The sequence below is a fragment of the Rhamphochromis longiceps genome, linkage group LG20, assembly GCF_057381845.1.
Source record: "Rhamphochromis longiceps isolate RC_006_pf linkage group LG20, R_longiceps_female_GT1.1, whole genome shotgun sequence".
Taxonomy (NCBI): Eukaryota; Metazoa; Chordata; class Actinopteri; order Cichliformes; family Cichlidae; genus Rhamphochromis; species Rhamphochromis longiceps.
Window position 1 is genome coordinate 2863657 of NC_140576.1, and position 22319 is coordinate 2885975.

General features: G+C 40.3%; 2 protein-coding genes across 3 annotated transcripts; one reads left to right on the forward strand and one right to left on the reverse strand.

Annotated features, from left to right (window-relative positions):
* Nucleotides 1-747: 747 nt before the first annotated feature.
* On the reverse strand, nt 748-3671 carry neurod4 (neuronal differentiation 4). Its single transcript, XM_085394762.1, has 2 exons — nt 3487-3671; nt 748-2543 (listed from the first exon to the last, which is right to left on the reverse strand). The coding sequence occupies exon 2, from the start codon at nt 2535-2537 to the stop codon at nt 1479-1481; it is 1059 nt and encodes a 352-aa protein (XP_085250888.1). The 5' UTR covers nt 2538-2543; nt 3487-3671; the 3' UTR covers nt 748-1478.
* Nucleotides 3672-11869: 8198 nt separating this feature from the next.
* Nucleotides 11870-20413, forward strand: LOC146644635 (myosin light polypeptide 6). Of its 2 annotated transcripts, none has more exons than XM_085393194.1 (6): nt 11870-12040; nt 15496-15523; nt 17603-17746; nt 17849-18022; nt 18239-18316; nt 19914-20413. In XM_085393194.1, exons 1-6 carry the CDS (start codon nt 11870-11872, stop codon nt 19940-19942), a joined length of 624 nt encoding a protein of 207 aa, XP_085249320.1. In that variant the 3' UTR covers nt 19943-20413. The 2 variants fall into 2 exon arrangements, with proteins under 2 accessions (XP_085249320.1, XP_085249321.1); XM_085393195.1 differs by lacking the exon at nt 15496-15523 and adding an exon at nt 15773-15800.
* Nucleotides 20414-22319: the final 1906 nt, after the last annotated feature.

Here is a 22319-nt window from a genome sequence, read left to right on the forward strand (position 1 = left end):
CCCCGGAGCAGTTTTCCCATGGCCCACAACAGCCTCCCGCCTGACCTGATAGAAACCCCGGAGCAAGCCTTTGAATGACATCATGCACAGACTCTTTCTCTCTCACACACACATGCACACACTCATATCATGCAACAGATCTCTATTTCCCAGCCACAAAGTACTCCTTCATCCAGTCTTGCTGATTTCCCCTTTTTTTTTTTAGTTGGCACACTCTTCTATTGTAAAATGATTTAGAGCCACAGAAATCTAAATATACTAATTAGCTATCTGTGTTGTTTGTGTAATATTTATTTTGCATGTAAAAATGCATTTATGAGTACAGAAAAATGCCCAATACTGCACCTGCTGGTAATCGTGACCAGATTACAGGGATATTCTGAAAATGATGCATCTAAAACGATGCACAAAGCTAGTGAGAGCGATGTAACAGCTGTCGCTGACTCACATTTATTTATTTTTTAAAACCAGAACTTGTAATTTAACTGAAATTGTAATCGAGTTGATGAAAATAATTTGTCCTCTGATGTGAGGGCTTAGCAAAAAGAGTCATCTCTGTATTATCTACTGTGCTTTATATATAAGTGTAATACTAAAACGCAAAAAGAAATCTAAATGAATGAAAACATCACTGTACCAAGCTTGTGTTTACAGCCAGTTAGTGCATGCGTTTGTCTTTCTGTTAAACTAAAATGTAAGAAATGGATGAGAGCATAACATCACAAAAAGACATGGCACACATGTTACTATGGAAATAGCATATAATATAAGAATATTTATTTAATTAAGTGCGAAACAGCAAAATATTAACAGTACAGTATGACAAAAATTGTGACACCAAATGAACAAGTACCTGAAAGACTTAAAATAAATAAATTAAATACAGTACAGCTACCAGTGGCTGGCATCAACCCAAGACAGTGAAACAGAAACTGTGCTGAGAAAAATATAAAACAGACAAGACATTATCAAAATAAATATTAAATACAGGTATAAATAAATGCATTGCTTTTCTTAAATTCAGAAGGAAACTGGCTGTAGGCCTCAGTGCACAATGGGGGACTTTTTGATCAATTTCTTTTTATACGTAGACGTGTAAATAATAAAGTATTTGTTCAAACATAAGCATCTGAATAATGCTTCAGCAAGGACATCTGATTTGGTAAACTAATTTTTACTTCAACTCTTTAAAAACTGACGGAGCAATGTGTTCAAAAGAAGATTAACATATAAACAAAAGTGAAATAAATACAATAATAAATGTTATGGGTGCATGTTTCAGGTAGATTGAGTTGAGGTGATGAGTCTTCTCTCTGAGCATTCAGTGCTCTCCCAGAGTACTAGACAACATAAAAGCAAACATTTTTCTCTATACACTCAGTACCACAGTCATCCTTTTTTTACAGCAGTTTATACAGGAGCAGTGCTTCTACTCTGGCTATTCATAACAGTCACTCATTCACTGGTACTATCACATTTCAGATGGTACCCATGTGAGAGGTGATGAGGTGAGGGGGAGCAAAGGAGTCAAAGGCCACATCCAGGGGCAACTCGTAGCGAGAAGCCTGTAAGAGTGGGTGGGCCTGAGGCCCCCCTGGTAGGCTGCCTGTCGTGGACGTGGGGTAATGGTGGGATGAGAGGTAGTGAGCATGGTGGGGTGTGTAGTTCCTCTCTGACTCATGCGGAGATGGCTCCTGCTTCAGGGCAAAGTTGCCACTGATGCTGAGTGGGGGAGTGAGGGGCCCATCGTATGGAGGAGTGCTGCTGCTGCACTCGTTAGGGGAGGGGTTGTCATATACAGGCCCCTTGAATCCTTTCATTTGGAGGAGGTGCGATGCCTCGAGGGAGCCGTAGGGTGGGCTGGGAAGGCCTGGGGATGGGTAGCTGAGGGGATGGCCAGCCACCATACTACCCATTCCTGGACCTCCACACTTGTCTTCCAGCTTATTAAGAATCATCGGACTGGGTCCCAGCTGCAGGCAGCCAGCCACAAGGTTGCTGGTAGGCTGGGACAAACCTTTACACAGCATCTCCACAAATCCATGACTCTCTGGGGACTGGCCACTTTCCAGCACCTCCGACAGAGCCCAGATGTAATTGCGGGCCAGCCGCAGAGTCTCAATCTTCGACAGCTTTTGTGTCTTAGAGTAGCAAGGCATCACTCTGCGCAGAGTATCCAGAGCATCATTTAGCCCATGCATACGAGAACGTTCTCTGGCATTGGCCTTTATTCGCCGTGCACGAAACCTCTCCTGTCTAGCTTTGGTCATCTTCTTCTTTTTAGGGCCTCTCCTTTTGGGAGCATTTTCTCCATTTGGTCCATCCTCTTCATCCTCTTCCTCTTCCTCCTCTTCTTCCATATCCTCACTACCCAGTTCTGTGCAGGAGCGGAGGCGACCCCCTACAGTCAGGCCATGGCGCCCCGTCAATTCTGGGCTTTCATCTCCATCCTGTGAGCTGCCGTCATCATCGAGCCAGCTGAGGGAGCTCACCAGCTCACTCACATCCCCACTTTTCCCAAATGATTTGGTCATCATTTTGATCTAAAGAAAAAGAGCCCACACAACAAATTCAATACTTTGGGATTCAGTGTCTGTGAATGTAAATCCTTGAGGCTATTTCCCCATAACGTGATAAAATTGTATTATTATTTATAACTGATGGGTACCAGAAGAAGCACACACTGACTGAGAGTGCTCTCATTTCAGCAGGGCAGTATGGACAGATCACTTATATGAAGTGCAAGCACCTCTGTCGCATAACAGTTCTGAAATAAATCCAGTAATTATTTCAAATCAATCTCACTGTGAAATTTGGATATTAATGAATAAATGGCTGTTTTCAGAATGAGATGGATGAGTGGTTCCCTGCTGTTATTCTCCAGTCTTTCAGAGACGCTGTCAATCTGGGACACCACGGGATTTACTCAGTATATAAAGCTCAAAGATTAAACAAGCAACATACAAATCAACAAACATGTAACCCCCCAACACACACACACACACACACACACACACACACACACATTTCTCTGTTAGAATACCTTCATTATTATTATTATTATTATTACCGGTATTATTATTATTATTATTATTATTATACTTTTTGCAGAGCAATCTATATCGCCCCAAAATCACATTTTAAATGTTATTTTGTACTTTAATGTTAAGTGAAACGAAGAATATTTGTTATTGTTGTGCAAAAAAGTCCTACTTTGTGATTTTTAAAGTAATTTAAAGTAACTTGTAGAGCGAACTTTGGGCTCGTAATTCTGTCTTTACTGTACATCCCACTGAACATAAAAAAGATAGAACTGTAAATAATAGGATGATGCTTGGGTGATTTGAAAGGTTTTCACAGCTGTAAATAAGCTTAAGAGTTTTTTTCTGCAAAAATTTCATGTGTTAAATTTATTAGCTCTAATGTGAGCCATATGGGTTTTTTTCTATTTCTTTCACAAGACTTGGACATAAAATGTCAACTCACCTGTTTGGGATCCGTTTTCGCTTCGTTCACAACAGATTTTTAAATGTTAAACAGACTAATAAAAGAGTGATAAGTCCACAACTGCTGTGTTTCTTTCTTCGCGCACCGGCCAGTGTCCCTTAATCTTCTGCTCCCTCAGATGGCCATGAGTACGCTTGGAACTTTCATCTCCAAATGACACGATCGGGCTGATATTCTTTTTGCCTTTAACCGGCAAGTCCCTCCCTCTGCCGCCCCACCCACCGTCAACTTATCCAAACGCGCGTGGCGTGCTCGTGACCAGAAGTTTTGGCAAATGTGCAGCGAGCGAGAGAGTGAGACAGGGTACATGCATAACATTTTTTTTAATCATGAAGTTTTTTGTTTTTTTTTTTGTTTTTTTTAATCATGAAGTCCGTGAACTACGAAAGGATGGGTGTATAGGACGTCAGAAATGCACAGCGGCCAACAAAGAGGAACTTGAAAACACTTGGTAGCAGTTTAAGGAGCACATGCAGTGTTATTTAGCATCTTACAGCCTTTCATAAGACTCTTTCCCCAAATGTGACTTTGCTTATACCACTATCTAAAAATATATTTATGTCTAAAACAAAACTAATCATTTTCCAATCTTCTGCTAATCCCGCCTTATCCTACTTTTTTTTCTAATTTTAAGTTGTGTTGCAAAATTATTGCCGCTATAGGTCTACAAGTACCACGATTGCGCGCAAATTGAAATATATGTTAAAGCTATTTTTTAATAAAAGAAGAAAGAATAACTCAAACTCAATAATAAACTCAATAATTTCCCATCACAGATTTCAGTATTACGCAGGAGTTTGCTGTTAGATTTCCAATCACATCTGACTTGAATGAAGATCTCTTGTTGTTGCCCTCAAATCTGAAAACACAGAAATCGTAAAATCCACTGGACTGTTTGCTGCTGCGCGAGTGTGTTAACCATCGTAATCGATTGTCTATCTCTTCATTAGTCGGTTGGATTATACATTTTCCACTTCATTAAACGCAGTGTGGGCTTGATCTTCAATGAGTTAAGAGACGCTCTTCCTTATGTGCGTATTTAAGTGATTTTGACAGCGTGGTGTGCGGAGAGCAGGTGTGTGCGCTGTTCAACCACTCATTCAATTGTTTCCTTCAATTTTTAGCGTCATATTTGGCCCCAAGGAGTTGGCAATCTGATTACTTAGTCGATTGGTCCTGCGATCGAGACACATTTAGATCAGCTATGCTTATGAGAATCCATTTGGAAATGTAATCAGCTACACCGTCTAGTTACTGGATTATCAATGATACATTTGGCTTATGACTAATTGCTTTTATGCTTTGCTTTCTATGTCGTTTTTTGTTTGTTTGTTTGTCTTTTGTTTAAACTTTAAACACGTACAACCTAACTTTTCAGTAGACTCTTTGAATCAAACGCGTAGTCCACGTGACGTGAGTTTACGTCTTTTATTAGGCTTCACAAATCTTATGTAAATATTGGTCATTTTGCACACTTTTAACTACAAATGCCAAAGCACGAGATACGCCCGCCAGTCGTCGTGCGTGGCGAGCCGCAGCTCAGTGGGGGTCTATTGTTACAACCGGCCACTGACAGACGGGGTCTCGCGAGTCGCACGTGCCCCCGCATTGATCCCAATTGTGCGCGCGATTGCGCACAGCTGTGCTCGTGACTGAACCTTTTCGACTATCCGGTGAAGTTTCCTTGTTTTTAAGAGCAGTATTTCCGGGGGGAAAGATATAATCACGCGATTAATTGACAAGAAGCGCTTGAAAACAGGCACTTATCAAACGATTTATTAGACACAAGCTAACAGATGGCTGAATATGGGAGCAACTGGGGGGTGGGGGCATCTGTTGCTTGGATGCTGAGGCGTCACTCGCGAGTAGATGTCTTGTGCTTGAAACAGTATTTATCTACCTCTCTAATCACTCCTGGTCAGTGCACTGGCCATAAAGGTATGTGGACAGGAAGATAAGCCTTGTCCTTTGTGTATGTGGCTAATATGATGTGCCCAAAGCTCCCCTGGTGGATGCACTTCTACACCCCCAAATACATACACTCTCCTTCTGTCCCAGGAGTGTGAGTATGGCCACGCCACACCTGCAGCCTGCATGGGGAATTGGAGCCTAGCAGTCTCCGACAATCCCCATCGGTTTCCCAAATGACTGACTGACTAACGGAAAGGGAATTGCCCTGCTCCCATTTAAGCAATAACATAGAAAGCCAACCTTCCGGAAGAGGTCATGATGAACACAGATGATCTGAACCAACTTTTGATGAGTTTGCATGATTTGAACTTGGGATAGTTCTACATATTTATCTTTGCAACAAGTAAAGTTAAAGTAGACAAGTAAAGTTACACAGTCTACTGAACTGACGTACTGTGTTTCAAAGAGATGCATTTTAATAATGAAGATTTTGTGAACATAAATCAGATTTTAATGTATGCTTTGATTTGATTGATTGGCCAAAAAGAAATGCATTGTCAGCTTTGGCATGAGCTGTCCAAGACAAGTTTATGTTCACGACTAAAAGAGTACCAGCCCCACTTTAGCTTTTTAAGTGCTGTTGTTGGTATTAATGGGGGCAACCCCATTCCGTACAAAAAACCACTGCCACAAGTGAGTTGTCTCGCGCTCTAGTCCCCTGGGACTCCGAGTGGAATGGGAGGGATTGGTGCACTGTGCTGACAGATGGGTCCTTGTTCCGTCTTTTTCTTCATCTCTATCTCCCGCTCCCTCTTTTGCTAAAACACAGACACACTCACACACACCAAGACTGCACGAATACAATAGGAATTAAAGCTCCACATGCTCCCTGGCTCGCTCCTGAAAGCTGAGCCCCCTTGTACGCATAAAAGATGCAGCAAGCTTGGATTTGTGAGAGGAGCTGGCATGCTAGTTGGGGTGATGTGGCACAGGGCGGTTAGGCTAGAGAGAGATGCAACTTCACTGTTCAGAGTTTAGTGTCCTGAGCCCATTTGTACTATGTATGATGCAGTTTTCTCTCTACGACTGGCAGCATCTGATTTCAAGTTATTTTATGTTGCGTGTTAAGATGTCTTAGTCTTCCTTCCATTTGCTGTTCATTGTGGCTGAATACAATTACAAAGCAGACTTCTCTGAATTTTTTATTGTAGACTTGGAAAGATCTTTAAATGAAGTGTTTCTCCCAAATTAAATTGTGCAAACTAAATGTAAAGAGCTCAGAGCTCAGTTGTAAGTTTTCACACTTTTGCAACTGCGGCCCATTTACATGAACGTCCTACTGCTGACATTCAGCATGGCAGACTGAATAAAGGTGTGTGTGCAGCCATTCTCCACAGAAAAGTGTACGGTTTATTTATCCTGTTGTGTCTGAACATAATTCCATGTTCAACTTGATACCTTTTTTTTCTGGAAAATCCCTTGTTATATCCATATGGTGCCAATAAATTAGAGTCTCCTGGATCACAAAGGGCATTTAGATAAGATCAGGCAGCATTTCATCTCCAAAATATGAGTAGATTGTTTGCAGCTTATTCCTCTTCCTTTGGGCTAATGGATTTGGAAAACATTCCAATCGAGCAGAAATGTGCCTACAGAATGGGAATCGGGCCTGAGGGCAATTCTCACTAAGTGGGGAGAGAGCCATTAAACAAAGGTGCCTGTGGTTTCATATTCAGGATACTTTACAACCTCCGTCCCAGGACATCAACAGTGTTTTTCGTTGTGCTGTTAGAGGGGGCCGAAGGGAGGGAGGGGGGGGTCCATCTGCCATGCTGCCGGTCCTCTGGGAGATGGGCATATCCCAGGGGTGTTTTGGAGAGAGAGGGTCTGAAAGGATTACACCCAACCACTAATCAACGGCAGTAATCTGTGGGCCCCCAATACAAAATCCCCTTTCGATCCAAACAACAATTTAGGATAGACGATAAAATCTGAGTATACAGACATTCAACTGACATTGAACAACCTGATAAACGTGATGACAAATTCAGGTGATTTTTTAATTGGGAGAATCAACTGCGAAGGTGTGATTGGCAAAGAGCCATAGTGTCTCTGTGATCAGGTGCAAGTGTCCCACAAGTGGCCTAGTCTGAAATCCCAGTGTGACCATTATGCAAATACAGCAACTAGATGAGCCTACAACATAAATTTGTCTAACGGATAAAAGCACTTTTCTAATCAGATCTGGATGCAAAAGGTTTTTCTTTTTCTTATAATACATTTGGTTAAAAAAAGAGAAAAATCAGTTAATAAATCAAAATAATATATATGCATTAGCCATGATATTATGTAATTATTTATACTTCTTCTTCTTTTTTAGATAAAAAAAGGTTTGTATGTCCATTAGAGTGAACTTCTAACAGCCTATTTTATGATGTTATAAGGTGAGCCCTGCAGATCGCTTCTCCTTGAACCTTATCCAAATACTCTGTCACAGCAGGAACCTACAAGGTGCAGCTGCTGAGCTGCTGTCCTGGCAGGTCTCTCCTTCCAGTGAAGAAATAGCAGGGAATCAAGTTGCCACTAGTTTCATTGTTCCCTGTCAGTATGGTTTTGATGTCTTGGGCCTGGGTGGGGTCTGGATTTGGTAGTGGTGGGTTTAAATCTCCACAGGACTATAGAAGATGCTGCCTAATGATGGTGCCAGTCCTCCGGGGCATAGGGAACTGGAGCATCCTGGCCTGCATCTCCACTACCTCCTGCAGAATACCCACTGGCTAGGCAGCCTCTAAGCTCCCTCTATCCCCATAGCTTCATTGTTCAGTGGGCCCGGCACTGTCAATATTAAGCCTGGCTAATGTGATCTAGAGGCAGCTGGAGCAGCCCCGATTATTACCATGACACAGGCGACCGAGGGGTGTAATATCATTAAAAATAAATCAGGTGGTGTGGAGATTTGCTGTAGCAGGCGGGGGACTTTGAATGACATTAGGTAGAAGTGCCATAATTTCATTAGTAAATTGGGGCAGCTCAGAGGATCTGTTGAAACATTTCCTTTAAGTTGAAGTAATTGAATCTGCTTTCACAACAATCAACACAAAGTGGAAAATAAAGGAACTGCTGATGGTAGTTTTTTTTTTTTATTTAGAAAATTAATTTCATAAGTATACACACCTGCAAAACACAAAAGGACAATATTTCAATTTGCTAATTACAGCATATATTGATTGATTGATTGATTGATTGATTGATTGATTGGTAATTTATTTCAACATGTGAACAATATACAAGTACATTTAGAAAAGAAATGAGAGAAAAAAAATATACCATACAAATTACATACAAAAAAACATTCTGATTAATTTACATGTTGAAAGGGAGTGGGAAGAAGTATACACTTATTTAATCCCACCCCTGTCCCATAAATTATCAGTGAATATTTAGTCAGCTTCCTTACTGATATAATTTGTAATAAAAATAGTGAACAGATTTCTGATATACTATATACTATAATATCACATCATGAATTTTTTGTTTGTTTGTTTTTAAATAGAGACATTCACTTAATTTAAATATTTTCCTTTTCTTTATAGATCGAGAAGATCATATTTTTATAACTCTTTTTGAACAGTTTTATGTTTGGACATTGCTTTAATTCCATATTCAGTTTGTTCCATAGTTTCACTCCTTGAACAGAAACACAAAAGCCTTTTCTTGTAGTACGTACCTTCATTGTTTTGAAGTTACAAAAACCCCTTAAATTATAACTTCCTTCTTTCAAAAAAAACATACTCTGAATATTACCTGGCAGTTCTTTATTTTTTGCTTTGAATAGAATTTGTGCTGTTTGGAATTTCACTATATCGTCAATTTTCAATATTTCAGACTGCAAAAATAGTGAGTTTGTATGTTCCCTATGGTTGATAATCTATTTCAAAGCAGATGTATAGGGTATTCTCAGAGTTATTAGCCTCTTGCGGTGGATTATTGTTGGAAATGATGAGGAAAACGTGAAGCCCTGGTAATCTTCTTAAACTATTTGACGCTGAGCTGTCTGCTCGGCAGACTCATCAGCAATCAGCTGGCAAGTGAATGGTCTGCATCCTGAAAGCATTAATAGGATTAACGCTGAAAAATAAACTAATGAATATAAAAAAAATGTGAATTTAAAAAAATCTGAATATTTCCCTTGTTTATATTTTCTCTTGTTTCGTTTTATTTTGATAATGGGCTGATAATTTTGTTCCTTCGTACCCTAGTTTTGCATGTTCGATCGGCTATTATAAAGCACCAGAAGTGCCGTTGGGCGCACAGCAAGGGTCTTATGTCGCTATTGTTTAGACGCACTGGACACATAAATGATGATTTCAAGGCCTATTGAGCGTGCGATGGATTGTCCCCAAATGTGACTGACTAGCGGAGAGCAAAAACTGTTGGATGAGCGCAAAGAGCGAAACCAGAAGTTGTAAAACATTTCGACACTGACAGCTGAAAGTTCGATAATTTATTATAAAAACTTCACTCATAAAGGTCCATTAAAACGCGTGAGCGGATGTATTGTATTCATTCATCATCATTTAAGGGCAAATGTTTAATGGGGTCGAGTACGTATGGTGCTGTGGTGCAATTGTGACATCTAGTGAAATATTTTGAGAGCGCCTCACGGCTGATGGGTTTGTTCAGTGATTCCCAATGTATGGATTGCGCTCTACTGGTGGGCCGTGAAGGTACTGCAGGGCAGCCGCAGGAGGTCGTTTACATCGGGTTTACTTATTTGTTTCTCAACTGAAATTCTTAATTCTCTCAAGATTGAAATTTAAATTTGAATAGATAGTAGTGTATTACGATAAAAGGCCACATCTTTTACATTTTTATGCAACTTTATTCCGTGGGAAAAACTTATAATGTGCACTTAAATGTGGTGAATCAAATAATAATCATTTGGTTTAATTGTATAAGTAAAATTTTGGGGGGTTGGTTCCAAAAATCAAATTCTAAAATCTTTTTCAAATCAGCTTCCGTAATTTTTTTAAAATGACAATGAAATAGTTTCATTTTAAGAAGAAACTGAACTAATGAAACCACAGATCTCGTTTTGATCCTAAACACACTCATATCTTGTTATTTAGGGGGGGGGGGGGGGGGGAACTTAATCTGAAAACAAAGCTGTTGACTGAAAATAAGCCTCAACCAGTAAATCATCAGCAGATGATTAATTGATGAAAACACAGAAAACACAAAGGAAATAAATTAAAACATTTCTGCTTGTGTGATGATCAGAGCTGTGATTAAAGGGTTGTCTTGACTACTGAACATTGTCACATTTCAAACTGGACCATGGTGGTCTGAGGTTTGATGATGGCTTGCTATAACACTTTACTATAGAGGCTTACACATACAGTAGTGCATGTAATATTATAGGAGTTACAACCACAACATCAGAATGTAAAAATAAAGCTACTTCTAGCTGATTCTTTGTCACAATGGGAAGCAAGTTGTATGTTGCATGTTTGATTTAGGAGTGCTTTTAGATATTCTTTAATGTTATTTTATAGGCAGAGTCTGCACTAGAAAACTGTTTTTGGACACGAGACAAGGTATTTACACTTAAAAATAGATACAACTAAGTGAATATTATTGTGAATTAACCCCAAATGTATATTAAAATGAAAAGATAGAATAAATTTAGCAACCTCGAGTGATCCGTAGCATAAAATTAGAATGAATGTTACAATCTTGGGCAGCACAGCGGTACAATGATACAGCCAGAAGGGGACCTGCCAGCTGGGGCCTTTCTTTGTAAAGTTTACATCTTCTCGCTGTACCTGCGTGAATTTCCTGCAGGAACTCCAGAATCCAAAGACAATGCTGTGGCTGTGAATGTGTGTGTCTTCCTGTGCTGGACCCGTGATACACTGGTGATCTGTCTGGTGTACAGCCTGTCTGGGAGATACTTCAGTACCCCTACAGCCCAATCAATGACTATTCATAGTACCCTATGCACTTGTCAGAATTCACTGAACTATGCATATTCTAGACTCTTGGTTCAGGAAATGTAAGCTTTTTAATGCTTTGCATCTGTTTCTAGGCATTTATAGCACAAACTAGCACCCAATCCTCTCTCTCTTCTCTCCCTCTCACACACACACACTCTTCTGACCCAAATAAATGAAGTCAGAGGAGGATGGTGATTTCTATATTTGGCCCTTCTTTATTTTACACCCTCACTTTCATCTCCACTCCTCCTACGCTTTGCTTCACTAATTCACCTCTGCCTCATCCACCTGCCAGTCCCTGAGCATCATCAGCATCATAAATCTGATCTCCTCCCCCCTCTCCTCAACAGGATACACCCAACTTACTTCATAGCTTGAAATTTTTTCTCTCAGCGCCATACTGGCTGCTAGTGCAGAGATCTGACACTCAGTGTAACTCTACCAGGACATCAGGAATGTCTCCAAAAAGAGAACCCTCCATTAAGAAGTCTCCCTCATCAGTGACCCAACCCAGACTCGGTCCTCCGTATCCCTGCATGCCTTCAGCTCCTGCAACTCCAAAACCGGAGCAAAAGCCTAGGATGCTCCGTCCCTCTGATTCACCTTTTGATCCCAGTACTTTGGAGGTGAGTGGGTCGTCTGCAGTACATATTTTTGTAACAGAGCTTATGTGGGGCATTCATAAAGTATGACTAAAGTATGAGTCGCATCTAGCCAGTCTAGTTTTACACCCAGTATGTCATTAATGCCTCTTAGAAAACAGTTTAAAGCTCAGTGAAAGATACATAATAGTGGTCTCTTATGAAATTTATTCCAAATAATATCTCTAATTATTTGCAAAGTAGCTTCTTTTAATTGTGCAGCTAATTAAAAAGACCAAGAGAGAATCTAAGTTAATCAAAGAAATGGGACAGTAACAGCAGCACTGGTTGTCAGTCAGTGAGTGGCCCCCTTAGAGACAGTTTCCTGTCACAGCATGTGCTATTTCTGTCATCAGAAGGATAATTCAAATTCGTTGCCTGTATCTCAAAACCCACACAAGAGTGATTTCTACAAAAAGAAAGTTAAGACCATTGAAATTCAAAGTGAGCAAACTCTTATTTTTTTTCTAGATAAAGTAATGAGATTAAAACAAAAGAATAGACCTTCTCATACTTCTCTGATGTTTTGCAGTTATTGTATCCAAAGATCTTTAAACATTTACTTCATAGCTTACCCTCAAAAGTTAAATAAGGCAATAAGTTCTTCTGTCAAAAGATCATGAGATCATTTAGAAAGTGACATTATTTTACTTTGCATTAATTTCATTGTTCACAATTATCTGCATCCACTATTCTGGCACAGTGGCATACACTCACTGAGCACTTTATTGATTTATTATTTGCTAATGTGTAATCAGCAAGCACATGGCAGCAACTAAAGGCATTTAGGCTTATAGACATCGTCAGCACAACCTGCTGAATTTCAAGGTGATTAGTATTAGTATATAGACTTTTAATGTGCTTTGAGGCAATAGGATGGCAAGACTGGTTGTTACCCAAACCTTTGTTACAACCGAGGCACGTAGAACAGCATCTCTGAATGCAAAAGCTATGGAACCCTGATGTAGATCACCACAGCAGCAGAAGACCGCACCGAGGGCCACTCCTACCAGAGAAGAACAGGGAACTGAGGTTACCATTCACACAGGCTCACCAACATTGGATAACACAAGATTGGAAAAACTACACCTGGTATGATGAGTCTTGATTTCTGCCTCAACATTTGAACAGTAAGGGTCAGAATAACGTGAAAGCACTGATCCGTCCTGCTTTGTAGCAACAGTTCAGGCTGCTGGTGGTGGTGGTATAATGGTGTGGGGGATATTTTCTTGGCAATCTGGATCCCACAGCCTACCTGAGTATTACAGATGATCATGCCTTTATTTAGGGTATCCATCTTCTGATGGCTGATTCCAACAGAATAACACACTATATCACAAAGCTCAGAACATCTCAGACAGTGATGACATGACATGGCAGTGAGTTTACTGCACTCAAATGGCCTCCACTGTCACCAGATATCATTCTAACAGAGTACCTTTGGTAAGTAGCAAAATGGAAAATTTGCATCATGGATGTGAAGCTGATAAATTTCCAGCAAATGCCTGCTGACGTGTCAAAATGAGGAATGTTTCCAGCACATTTCTGAATTTATGTCACAAAGAATTAAGGCTGCTCTGAAGAAAAAGGAGGGTCTAACCCAGGACTTGTAAGATGTATCAAATAAAGCGGCCAGTGAGTGTATACCAGCTGCAGTGTGTGTTTAACACTACACTTTAACTGTCAGCTGTAAAATACCCAGCCACCAGTTGTGTCCTTCTGGCATTACAAGATTAATGTTAAAAAGGTTTGCATGTGTTAAACAAATATAAACCAGTATTGCAGCAGGATGTTTGAATACTTTTGAATGTCATTGCTTTATGGGGATTTTAGTCCTTTCAGGGGCGCGCTGATATAAAAACCTCAGTGGATATAGGAATTTAGTTAACCTCGACCACTTGTTAAAAACATTTGAATCAAAATCATGTGGGCTTGTAATGTTAAAAGGTTAAAAGCAGGAATAGGCAATCATTCTTAATTTAAAAAATGTATTTATATGTGCAGTAATATAGCTTAGCTTGGTTTGTGCCCCAGCTTTTGCTGCCATCCTCATATGCTTTAAGTGTTGCCACTGCATGCACTGTTTTATAGAGTGAGACTGCCCCATTTAGCTGGTGAGGATATGTGGGCCATGTTAAGTTACCCACTTCACAGACATGACAAGAAGCCTGGCCGCCATCTAGGAAATAAAAAAAGGTCTTTGGCCTATAAAGTGATATGACATCAGTCCATGATCTTACTATACTCAAAAAATCCATCTTTCCTGGATGGCCAGACACCCACAACACTAATGCAGGTCCCTTAGCTCAATCACGCAAGTGTTTTTTGTTATATAACATCCTTAAAATAATTTCTTTTAAAAGGGGTCTAGTGGCTCATTGATTAATGATCGACTTAAATAATTAACTCCTTTAAGTTTAATCTCAGTCAAAAATTCATTTCCAATTCTATGCTCATGCAAGATGTTGATCCTGTAAAAATTTGCAGAGTAGATAGCTGAAACAAGGTTTGTCCAACTTCACAGTGCATGCGGGACAGAGGGCTTGCCACAAAATATGGCTTGAAGAAAATGTGGCTTAAACACAGCCTGCAAACCCAGCAGCAGACATCATTACATCATTACATCATCACAATAGCATCATTCTTCCTAATCTGAAAATCAATTTTTAAAAAAAATCTATATTTTAATTAATGGACATTTGTGAATAACGTTACCATAACCATAAAGGAAAGGACAGGCCGACCATCATAATCCACTTTTAGCCTAAAATCAGGTTTAAGGCCTAAGCCGTTTATTCCATTTACTTGTCACCTTAATCATAAAACGAAGGCTCCATATCCATGTATTGTAAATCACATACCATACCTTCAGCTTTGTTTCTATATATGGAGCGCGGCAGCTGCCGAGACGTCAGTTCCTGCGTCCTGTGCGTGATGACGTACGCCTGCTTGGTTTTTCTCACCCCACCTTCCACTCGACCCGTCACATTCTTTGGTTTGCCGTCGTCTCGGACACACCTTAGCCGACACAGCCATGGTGGGTTTTTTCCCCTCATTCACATCTTAGCATTACCGCAGTTGTTATGCAGTTAGATATTATTTTCAGTCTTTTAACAAAATGGCCGAACTTTGCAGAGATGTTAAGATGAACTTGAATATCCGAATTGGACCGCTGGGCGCAAGCGGAAGTGCAACTTTAGATAAGCTAGCACTAGCTTGAATGGCGGATAAAGTTAACAATTATACGACTTGTCGACTAATGTAATGACTGGGTTTAGGTTAAGCATTAGTGAATGTGGTAACGGTGGGAAATGTTATCTGCAAGTTCAGGCAATCTAAATAACTGTAAAGTATTTCACAGATCCTTTGATGTAAACGCGAGCGAGCTTTGCACAGCTTTAAGGAACCATTTTCATGTAGCCTAATTTCTTTTTAAACAGTCTGACTTCTCAGAAGATCAAATCCTCGGTGAGTCTTGCTTTTGTGTTGTGGCATGTCCATCGTATTTCTCCTGTTTGGTGTTCTTTCACTCGTGCTTTTTCCAGATGACACTTTGCCCTGTACCTCCACTATCATCCTGCTCTAAGTCCTCCGTCCGCCACAGCAGCAGTAGCAGTCGTGGCCTTAGACCTAAGTTTTCCTTCTGTTTCTCCTTTTTTATATTTTCGTACTGTTTCATCACTTTTTTTCCACTTGCAACTGCTTGTCCTTTTCCAGATTGAATTTAACCTGGATCAGATTCATGGTAAGTCATTGTAAAGGGGACGCCTTACACTAAACTGATGGCCATCTCGGAGTGTTTTAGGGTGTGATCTGCATGTCGGTTGTGGAGCCAAGTCTGTCGTAAATGTGTACGATAGCCGCTTTGCACTGGTGTTTGGTACGTCAAAGTCAGCCATAGTTGCACATAATGTTGTACTACTCACCGGCCTTGATGTGTGTTGCAGTTTTATTTTGGTTTATTTTATTTTGAAAGAAGTTTTGAAAAGCCAATCATGGCCAGAGTCCATATTTGCTCTCACAAGTCTTGTTCTGTTAGAGCGCAGGCTTTCCCGCTTTTGTCAGTGTACCATAAACTTTGCCTGCTATCTTCCAAATAGCTCATCTCCACTCTGCCCATTTTTGGTGCTGGATAAAGTGGTGGATGGGTTTTTTTCCTAGGGCTGGTTTGTTTAATCATAGCTGACATAATAGGCCAGAGCTACTCTCACTCTCCTCCTCCTTCTCTCCACTCCTCTAATAACCAAATATGGTGCTGGGAAAAGTGCTCGCAGGCGAGAAAGGAAGAGAGACATTCCTCAGAACAGGGGGAAAAAAAACTACACAACAGTGCCTACGCCTTTTTTTTTTTTGTTTGTTTGTTTGTTTTGGGGGGGGGGGGGGGACTTTTTTTTTTCTATAACATTAGAAACTGCCTGCTGTTGTGTAATCATGCTCCGTGTCTCCCTGATTGCTGGAGCTTAGGCAAGCATTTATTTCACTGTTTGACACTAGAATGGCTGATTTTTAGATCATTGACAGTTGATAAAGCTGACTCCACTTGAGCAGCAACAAAGATGCTCAATACTTTTTAATGTAAAGGCTTAAGAAGGTTTAGATGCCTCAGAGGTTTATTAACTGTTCATTAGTAGTATACAATATTAATATGTGGAGTTGCCAAACAGTGATGGTGTTAAATGAAGCTCCTCCGATCATTGGCAAGAAAATGCTACCTCCAAGACTATTGTGCTAGATGGCCTTTTGTGTCTGATCAAAGCTAAAAGGGTGTCCAAAAGTTATTAGAGGTTGTTAGAGGTGATACTAGATCAGCATGAAGCTTAACTGAAACTGTTATTCGATTAACATTTTTGCAGCGGTTGGCTGAATTGAGTTTTTGTTGCATTTGTTTTCTAGTAAAATTACTAAGCACGTCACTGCCTGTTAGAGAGATTTGCCTGCTTTTGATGCCTTATATTAATACAGGTTTGAGTCTTTTTAACCTTTGTTTAAGAATGAACACAACTTGTGAAATAGTTTAGGTGGGAAATGCACAAACCCTTAACATGCAGGCATTAACTGCAGTAAATCGACTGTAACTGTAGTAAAGAGTTTTTGAGGAAGTGATGGTTGCAGTATCATCAGATGGTGTGCAGATGGTGTTTTGTTTTTTTGTTGTTTTTTTTTTTGTTGTTTTTTTACTTTGCACCACACTTTACCAAAGATTCATTTGTGTAAAGTGTAAGTTTTCGCAATATGATCAGTTATCTTAGCGAGACTGGCTAACATTTTCATGCGTTGAGTGTCATACAAAAGCTGGGCAGGTTTGTCAGTTCGGTGCTTTGCATCCTGTCTGTTTTGCCAGATAACTTGTAAGTTTATAATTTAGTCTTAATCAGGATCTTTCTTTAGTCTGCTTGTTCTCTTGTTCTTTTCAAATCCGTTGCTTTTCTGCTTTCATTTCCAGTTCATTTCCTATCTCTTTATCATTTCTGCTCATACTCATGAACATCTCGTCTTAAATAATTCATGTTCATACTTTAATTTATCACGTGTCTGTGTGTCCTGCAGAGTTTAAGGAGGCATTCCTGCTGTTCGACAGGACAGGAGATGGGAAGATCAGCTACAGCCAGTGTGGAGATGTCATGCGGGCCCTGGGGCAAAATCCGGTTAACGCCGAGGTGCTCAAAGTCCTGGGCAACCCCAAGTCTGAGGGTGAGGGAACAAGATTGAACGTACTGGGTGTTACATACAGCAGTGACAAAAGGGAATCTTCTCTGACACAGGCCTGCCTTATTTATTTTTACTTTTTTGCAGAGATGAACACCAAAATGCTCGACTTCGAGCAGTTCCTGCCCATGTTCCAGGCCATTGCTAAGAATAAAGATCAGGGGACGATGGAGGATTTCGTGGAGGGACTCCGTGTCTTTGACAAGGAGGGCAACGGCACAGTAATGGGAGCAGAACTACGTCATGTCCTCACCACGTTAGGCAAGCTATATTGTTATCATTTCTTAATAGCTATTCAAATGGAAATGTAGGACTCTGTTGGGATCACACTACTTACATTGATTTCAAGTTCCAGAAGCGTATTGTTCCTGAAATTGGTATACAAATTGATATCCAGGGAATTGCAAATGTATTTTTATCTTTCCAACATTTTAATTTGTAAGTTTTAAATTACTTCTGTTATGTTCCATTTATCAGGTGAGAAAATGACAGAGGAGGAAGTAGAGACGCTCTTGGCAGGACACGAAGATGCAAATGGGTGCATCAATTACGAAGGTGAGAGCTGATGATATAAAAGGTCAAGATGGGATGCTGGCTACAATTAAGCTAATGCAACAGGATGTCATCATCTCAACTCATCTCAAAATTCATGCATGGCATTGTGTGTAGGCTATGCTGACTTCAGTTATTGTGCATTTTCTGAAAAGTCAATTGAATGTAGCTTAAAGTTATGTATGTGTGAGTTTGGCGTCCATTTCACTGAGCCTTTTGAAAGGGGTAAAAGTAAAGTGTCACATAGACATAAATGTGCTATTAAACATATCAAGTGTTCATATGGATCTGAAGGAATGCAAACGTTCCTGTGCTTCAGCGTAAACGTAACCCTGCAAAATTCCTTCCTATGACCCTTCAGGCGGCTCCGTATCATTCATGTTGGCGTCTTCTAATACCTGTTCTTACCTCTTCTGTTTAATGGACTTCTGTAAGAGGCTCTGTTTAAATGTCAGCGTCTGACAGTGTGTTAATGTTCTTCTTCCACAGCGTTTGTTCGTCACATCATGTCAGGCTGAGGGCCGGTACGGGCATTGTATACCATTGGATAGCACCTCCAGGCTTTCCTGCTTTTAGTTTCCAGATAATCCAGCTGCATTAGGCCATCCTAACGCTAGTCAGCTTTAGTTGCGCTGTTTGTATTGGTAAATTGGGACAGTGCGCTGTTGCTAAGTAGATTTGACCCATAGATGTATGTGGGAAAGCCTGGTGGTCTTCCTCGTTTCTACTTGAGGCTCTGACCCATGTGTAGCCTCCTGCTCTTCTGTCCCTCTCTCTCCTGCAGCCCTCTGTCTTGGCCCCTGGCCTGCAGCATGGCCCTCTGCATGTGTCTATGACTCCCCCCTATATTTATGGGGATATGGTGGACACACAGGGAAGAGACTGGTCTCATTCAGGAAAAGCCCGGTGGCCATGAAGCGAAGGCATTCGAACTGACTGGTGTGGTGGTGTGGTTATGTTGCAGCTCTTCTAATCTCGTTTGCATGTCACTGGTGCTATTAAACAGGCCTTTACTATACTGGTGTCAGAGGTACTGGTCTTTTCACAGATGCAACACACATATAAGATGTACCTTTTCAGATAGTCATGTTTTACATTTTTAGATGGTATAGTCACCAGCTTTGGGAGAGTGGACCAGTCCCTTTTTCTACTAACAAGAGAATCGCAATGAGTCGCTCCTGTGCTGACTGTTTCTTTCCTCTGTATTACTGGAAACTGAATTTGTAGCTGGCCGTCTCTCAACTGGACTGTAGCTCCCTTGACCTTCTTCGCTTTTCTCTTCTTCTCAGCTAGAGGAAAGCATACAACGAGGATGGCTTCTCTAACCAGCTCTTTTTGGATCTTAGATTGCCAGTTGCTTTGGCTCAATAGGAGGTTGAGGTGATTTCACCTCTTTCTCTCATCCCTGCCTCTTCAACCCTTCTTTTGCTCTGGGCGAGCAGAATGTGGAGAGATCTGCCTCCAAATGCAGCATCTCCCACCCAGGCTCAGCAAAGCCGGATGAGGAGGGGACATTACCTCCACATGCTGTAGTTGGAGGGGGTCTCTATAAAAACTGATACCATGAAACTCACACTTCTCTTTTATTTCTCCTTTACAGAACTGGTCAGAATGGTTATGAGCGGGTGAAGACGAAGAGCAACCCACTTTTTTCTCTTTTTTTTTTTTTTTTCATGTACCCCCTTTTTCCATTTAGCTTCTTTCCATGAGTTATTACTCCATCTTTAATTTAAGAAGTGCCTTTACATTCCTCACAAAAGATCCAGGTTTTGCTTCCAGGCCTTTTCACCTGTGTGACCAACTTTTATTCATTTTGGTTTATATTACCTGCAGCAGCATTTCATCATGTAAGAAAACATAAATCATTATGCAATAACTTCTGATTATTATAATTTTTTTAGATAAGACCTTTAAAATACATATACTGTCACCAACCTGCTGTGTCATTGCTAAGACTTGCTACGGCTGAATAAAAGTGTTTCTGACTGTACGGTAAACCAGTGTATTTAAAGTCATACTAAGGCAGAAAAAAAGTTTTCTGTGTTTAGAATTCAAACAGATTTTGTTGCTGCATTTAAATAAATGTTTTCTGAGAACCCATGTGGTTGTTTTGTTTGATTTAGTATGATACAGTGAAAGATATTTTGCTGTATTGATCTTCTTTATTTGTGGGGGGGTTTCTGCTGACACAAGAGGGCAGTATTACTGCTGATATCTGTCTTGCTTGAGCCTTCAGTGCAGAAAGCTGCTCTTTTCTGCTCCCTTATTCACATGGGGGCACCACAGCGTATAGCTGCACACATTCAATTTTGATTTTTACACCAGATGCCCTTCCTGGTGCAATCCCCAAGGGATTTTTGTATCCCAGAATCAAACCAATAATCTTTCACTTCTTAAGCAAATGTGTAAACAACTACACTTGCATTGGTTGACTGTCAGAATTTACGGTTTATACCAAAGACATGCCTTCAAAAGCCCTTTTTGCTGACTTGAGCCAAATTAGAATTATTGTACAGGAGTTTGTTTCCGGTGACACTAGTTTCTAATGTAGGATCTCATCTGTTTGCAGCAGCTGTTTAGAAACATTAAAAGTTTTGTTTTTTTATATTTCTTCTGGCCATGCTGTAAATTTTCAGAGAAATGAGGAAATGACAAAGCACAGACATGAGCAGTAGAGGGCTGTTTGGTGGCTTCCTGACCTTTTCTTCACTTTCCTCACAAGCAGCCACAACTATTTCCCCTCATTAGACACTACAGCTATTGGAGTGTGGAGCTCGTGTGTGTGGGGTAAGGTTCAGGAGGGTGTCATAGTCCAGTGCTGAATAGGTTGTCCACTAATTACTCGGTGTGTGTGTATGTGTGTGGTCGATGGAAGTCAAGGCTATTGATTATTTTAATCCTCCTATTTGTGAGTCTGTGATCCTCGTGGCTCTGCATTCGACAGGGGAATCACTAATGGGCCTCAGCACAGCCTGTCTCAGACCTCTCCCCGTCCAATTAACTTTCAACTGGAATCTGCCAGGAGAGAGAGCCGGGGGCTGGGCCCAGGCGCGGTGCGGCTACATCCTCCTTTTTCTGCTCAGGAGCAACAGATTCACCAAATCCTTTACATCTAGACTGTCTTCAGCTCTCTACTGTAATTAGATACTTCACTTTCAGCCAGTGATCTAAGAAAAATTCAAGATGCGTTCTCTTCAACATGGAGATGATGTCTCCTTCTTACTGGTTTAAAAAGTGATGAAGTGCCTACTCTAAAAAGCTACTGGTCCTGAATGTGGGGAAATTATTCACAGAAACAAGATTTGGGAATTTGTGTGCAAACTTTATTTTTACAGCACATTTGGGCCTTCTTGTGAACTTTAAAAACATTTTGTGCAATGCACCAATAATTATGCATCATCTGAAATATTGCCCACCTTTTTTAATCTTGATCATTTCATGTGTAATATCAGACTTTATTGATTATTAATAAACATAAAGGTGGTTAGTAGTTTGCACAGATTTTTGTGGTGAAATTAAAAGCTACTGATCCACTTAGATAACTTTTAAAAAAGCCCTGGAATCCCAATTACTTTAATTCTTTATGTGATTAAAAAGAGATCGCATATTCTTTTTAATATGATTTTGGTGCTTGTAGGTAAGAAAAAACACCAGGGCTGAGATTTTCAGTCTTTCAATCAATAGACAGAAAATTCCAAAACTAATCACTCGAGTAATTTCTGAGGCAAAAATGCACTAGTTCCAGCTTTTCAAATTTGAGCGTGCATTGCTGCTGGACAAAAATAAGACATGAAATGATGCGTCTTTAGGAAATTTCGATGGGTTTCAATGTTTTTTTTCTTGGGTTGAGAATATAAACAGTAATGAAAATAACCGTGAGTTTGATTTATCAAATATTTGAGGTGAATGAGTGAGGGAATTTGGTAAACATGTTTACAATAGCATTGTACCTTAATTATAAATAATGTGTCCTGATATTTCATGATAGTCTCACATAAAGAGACCA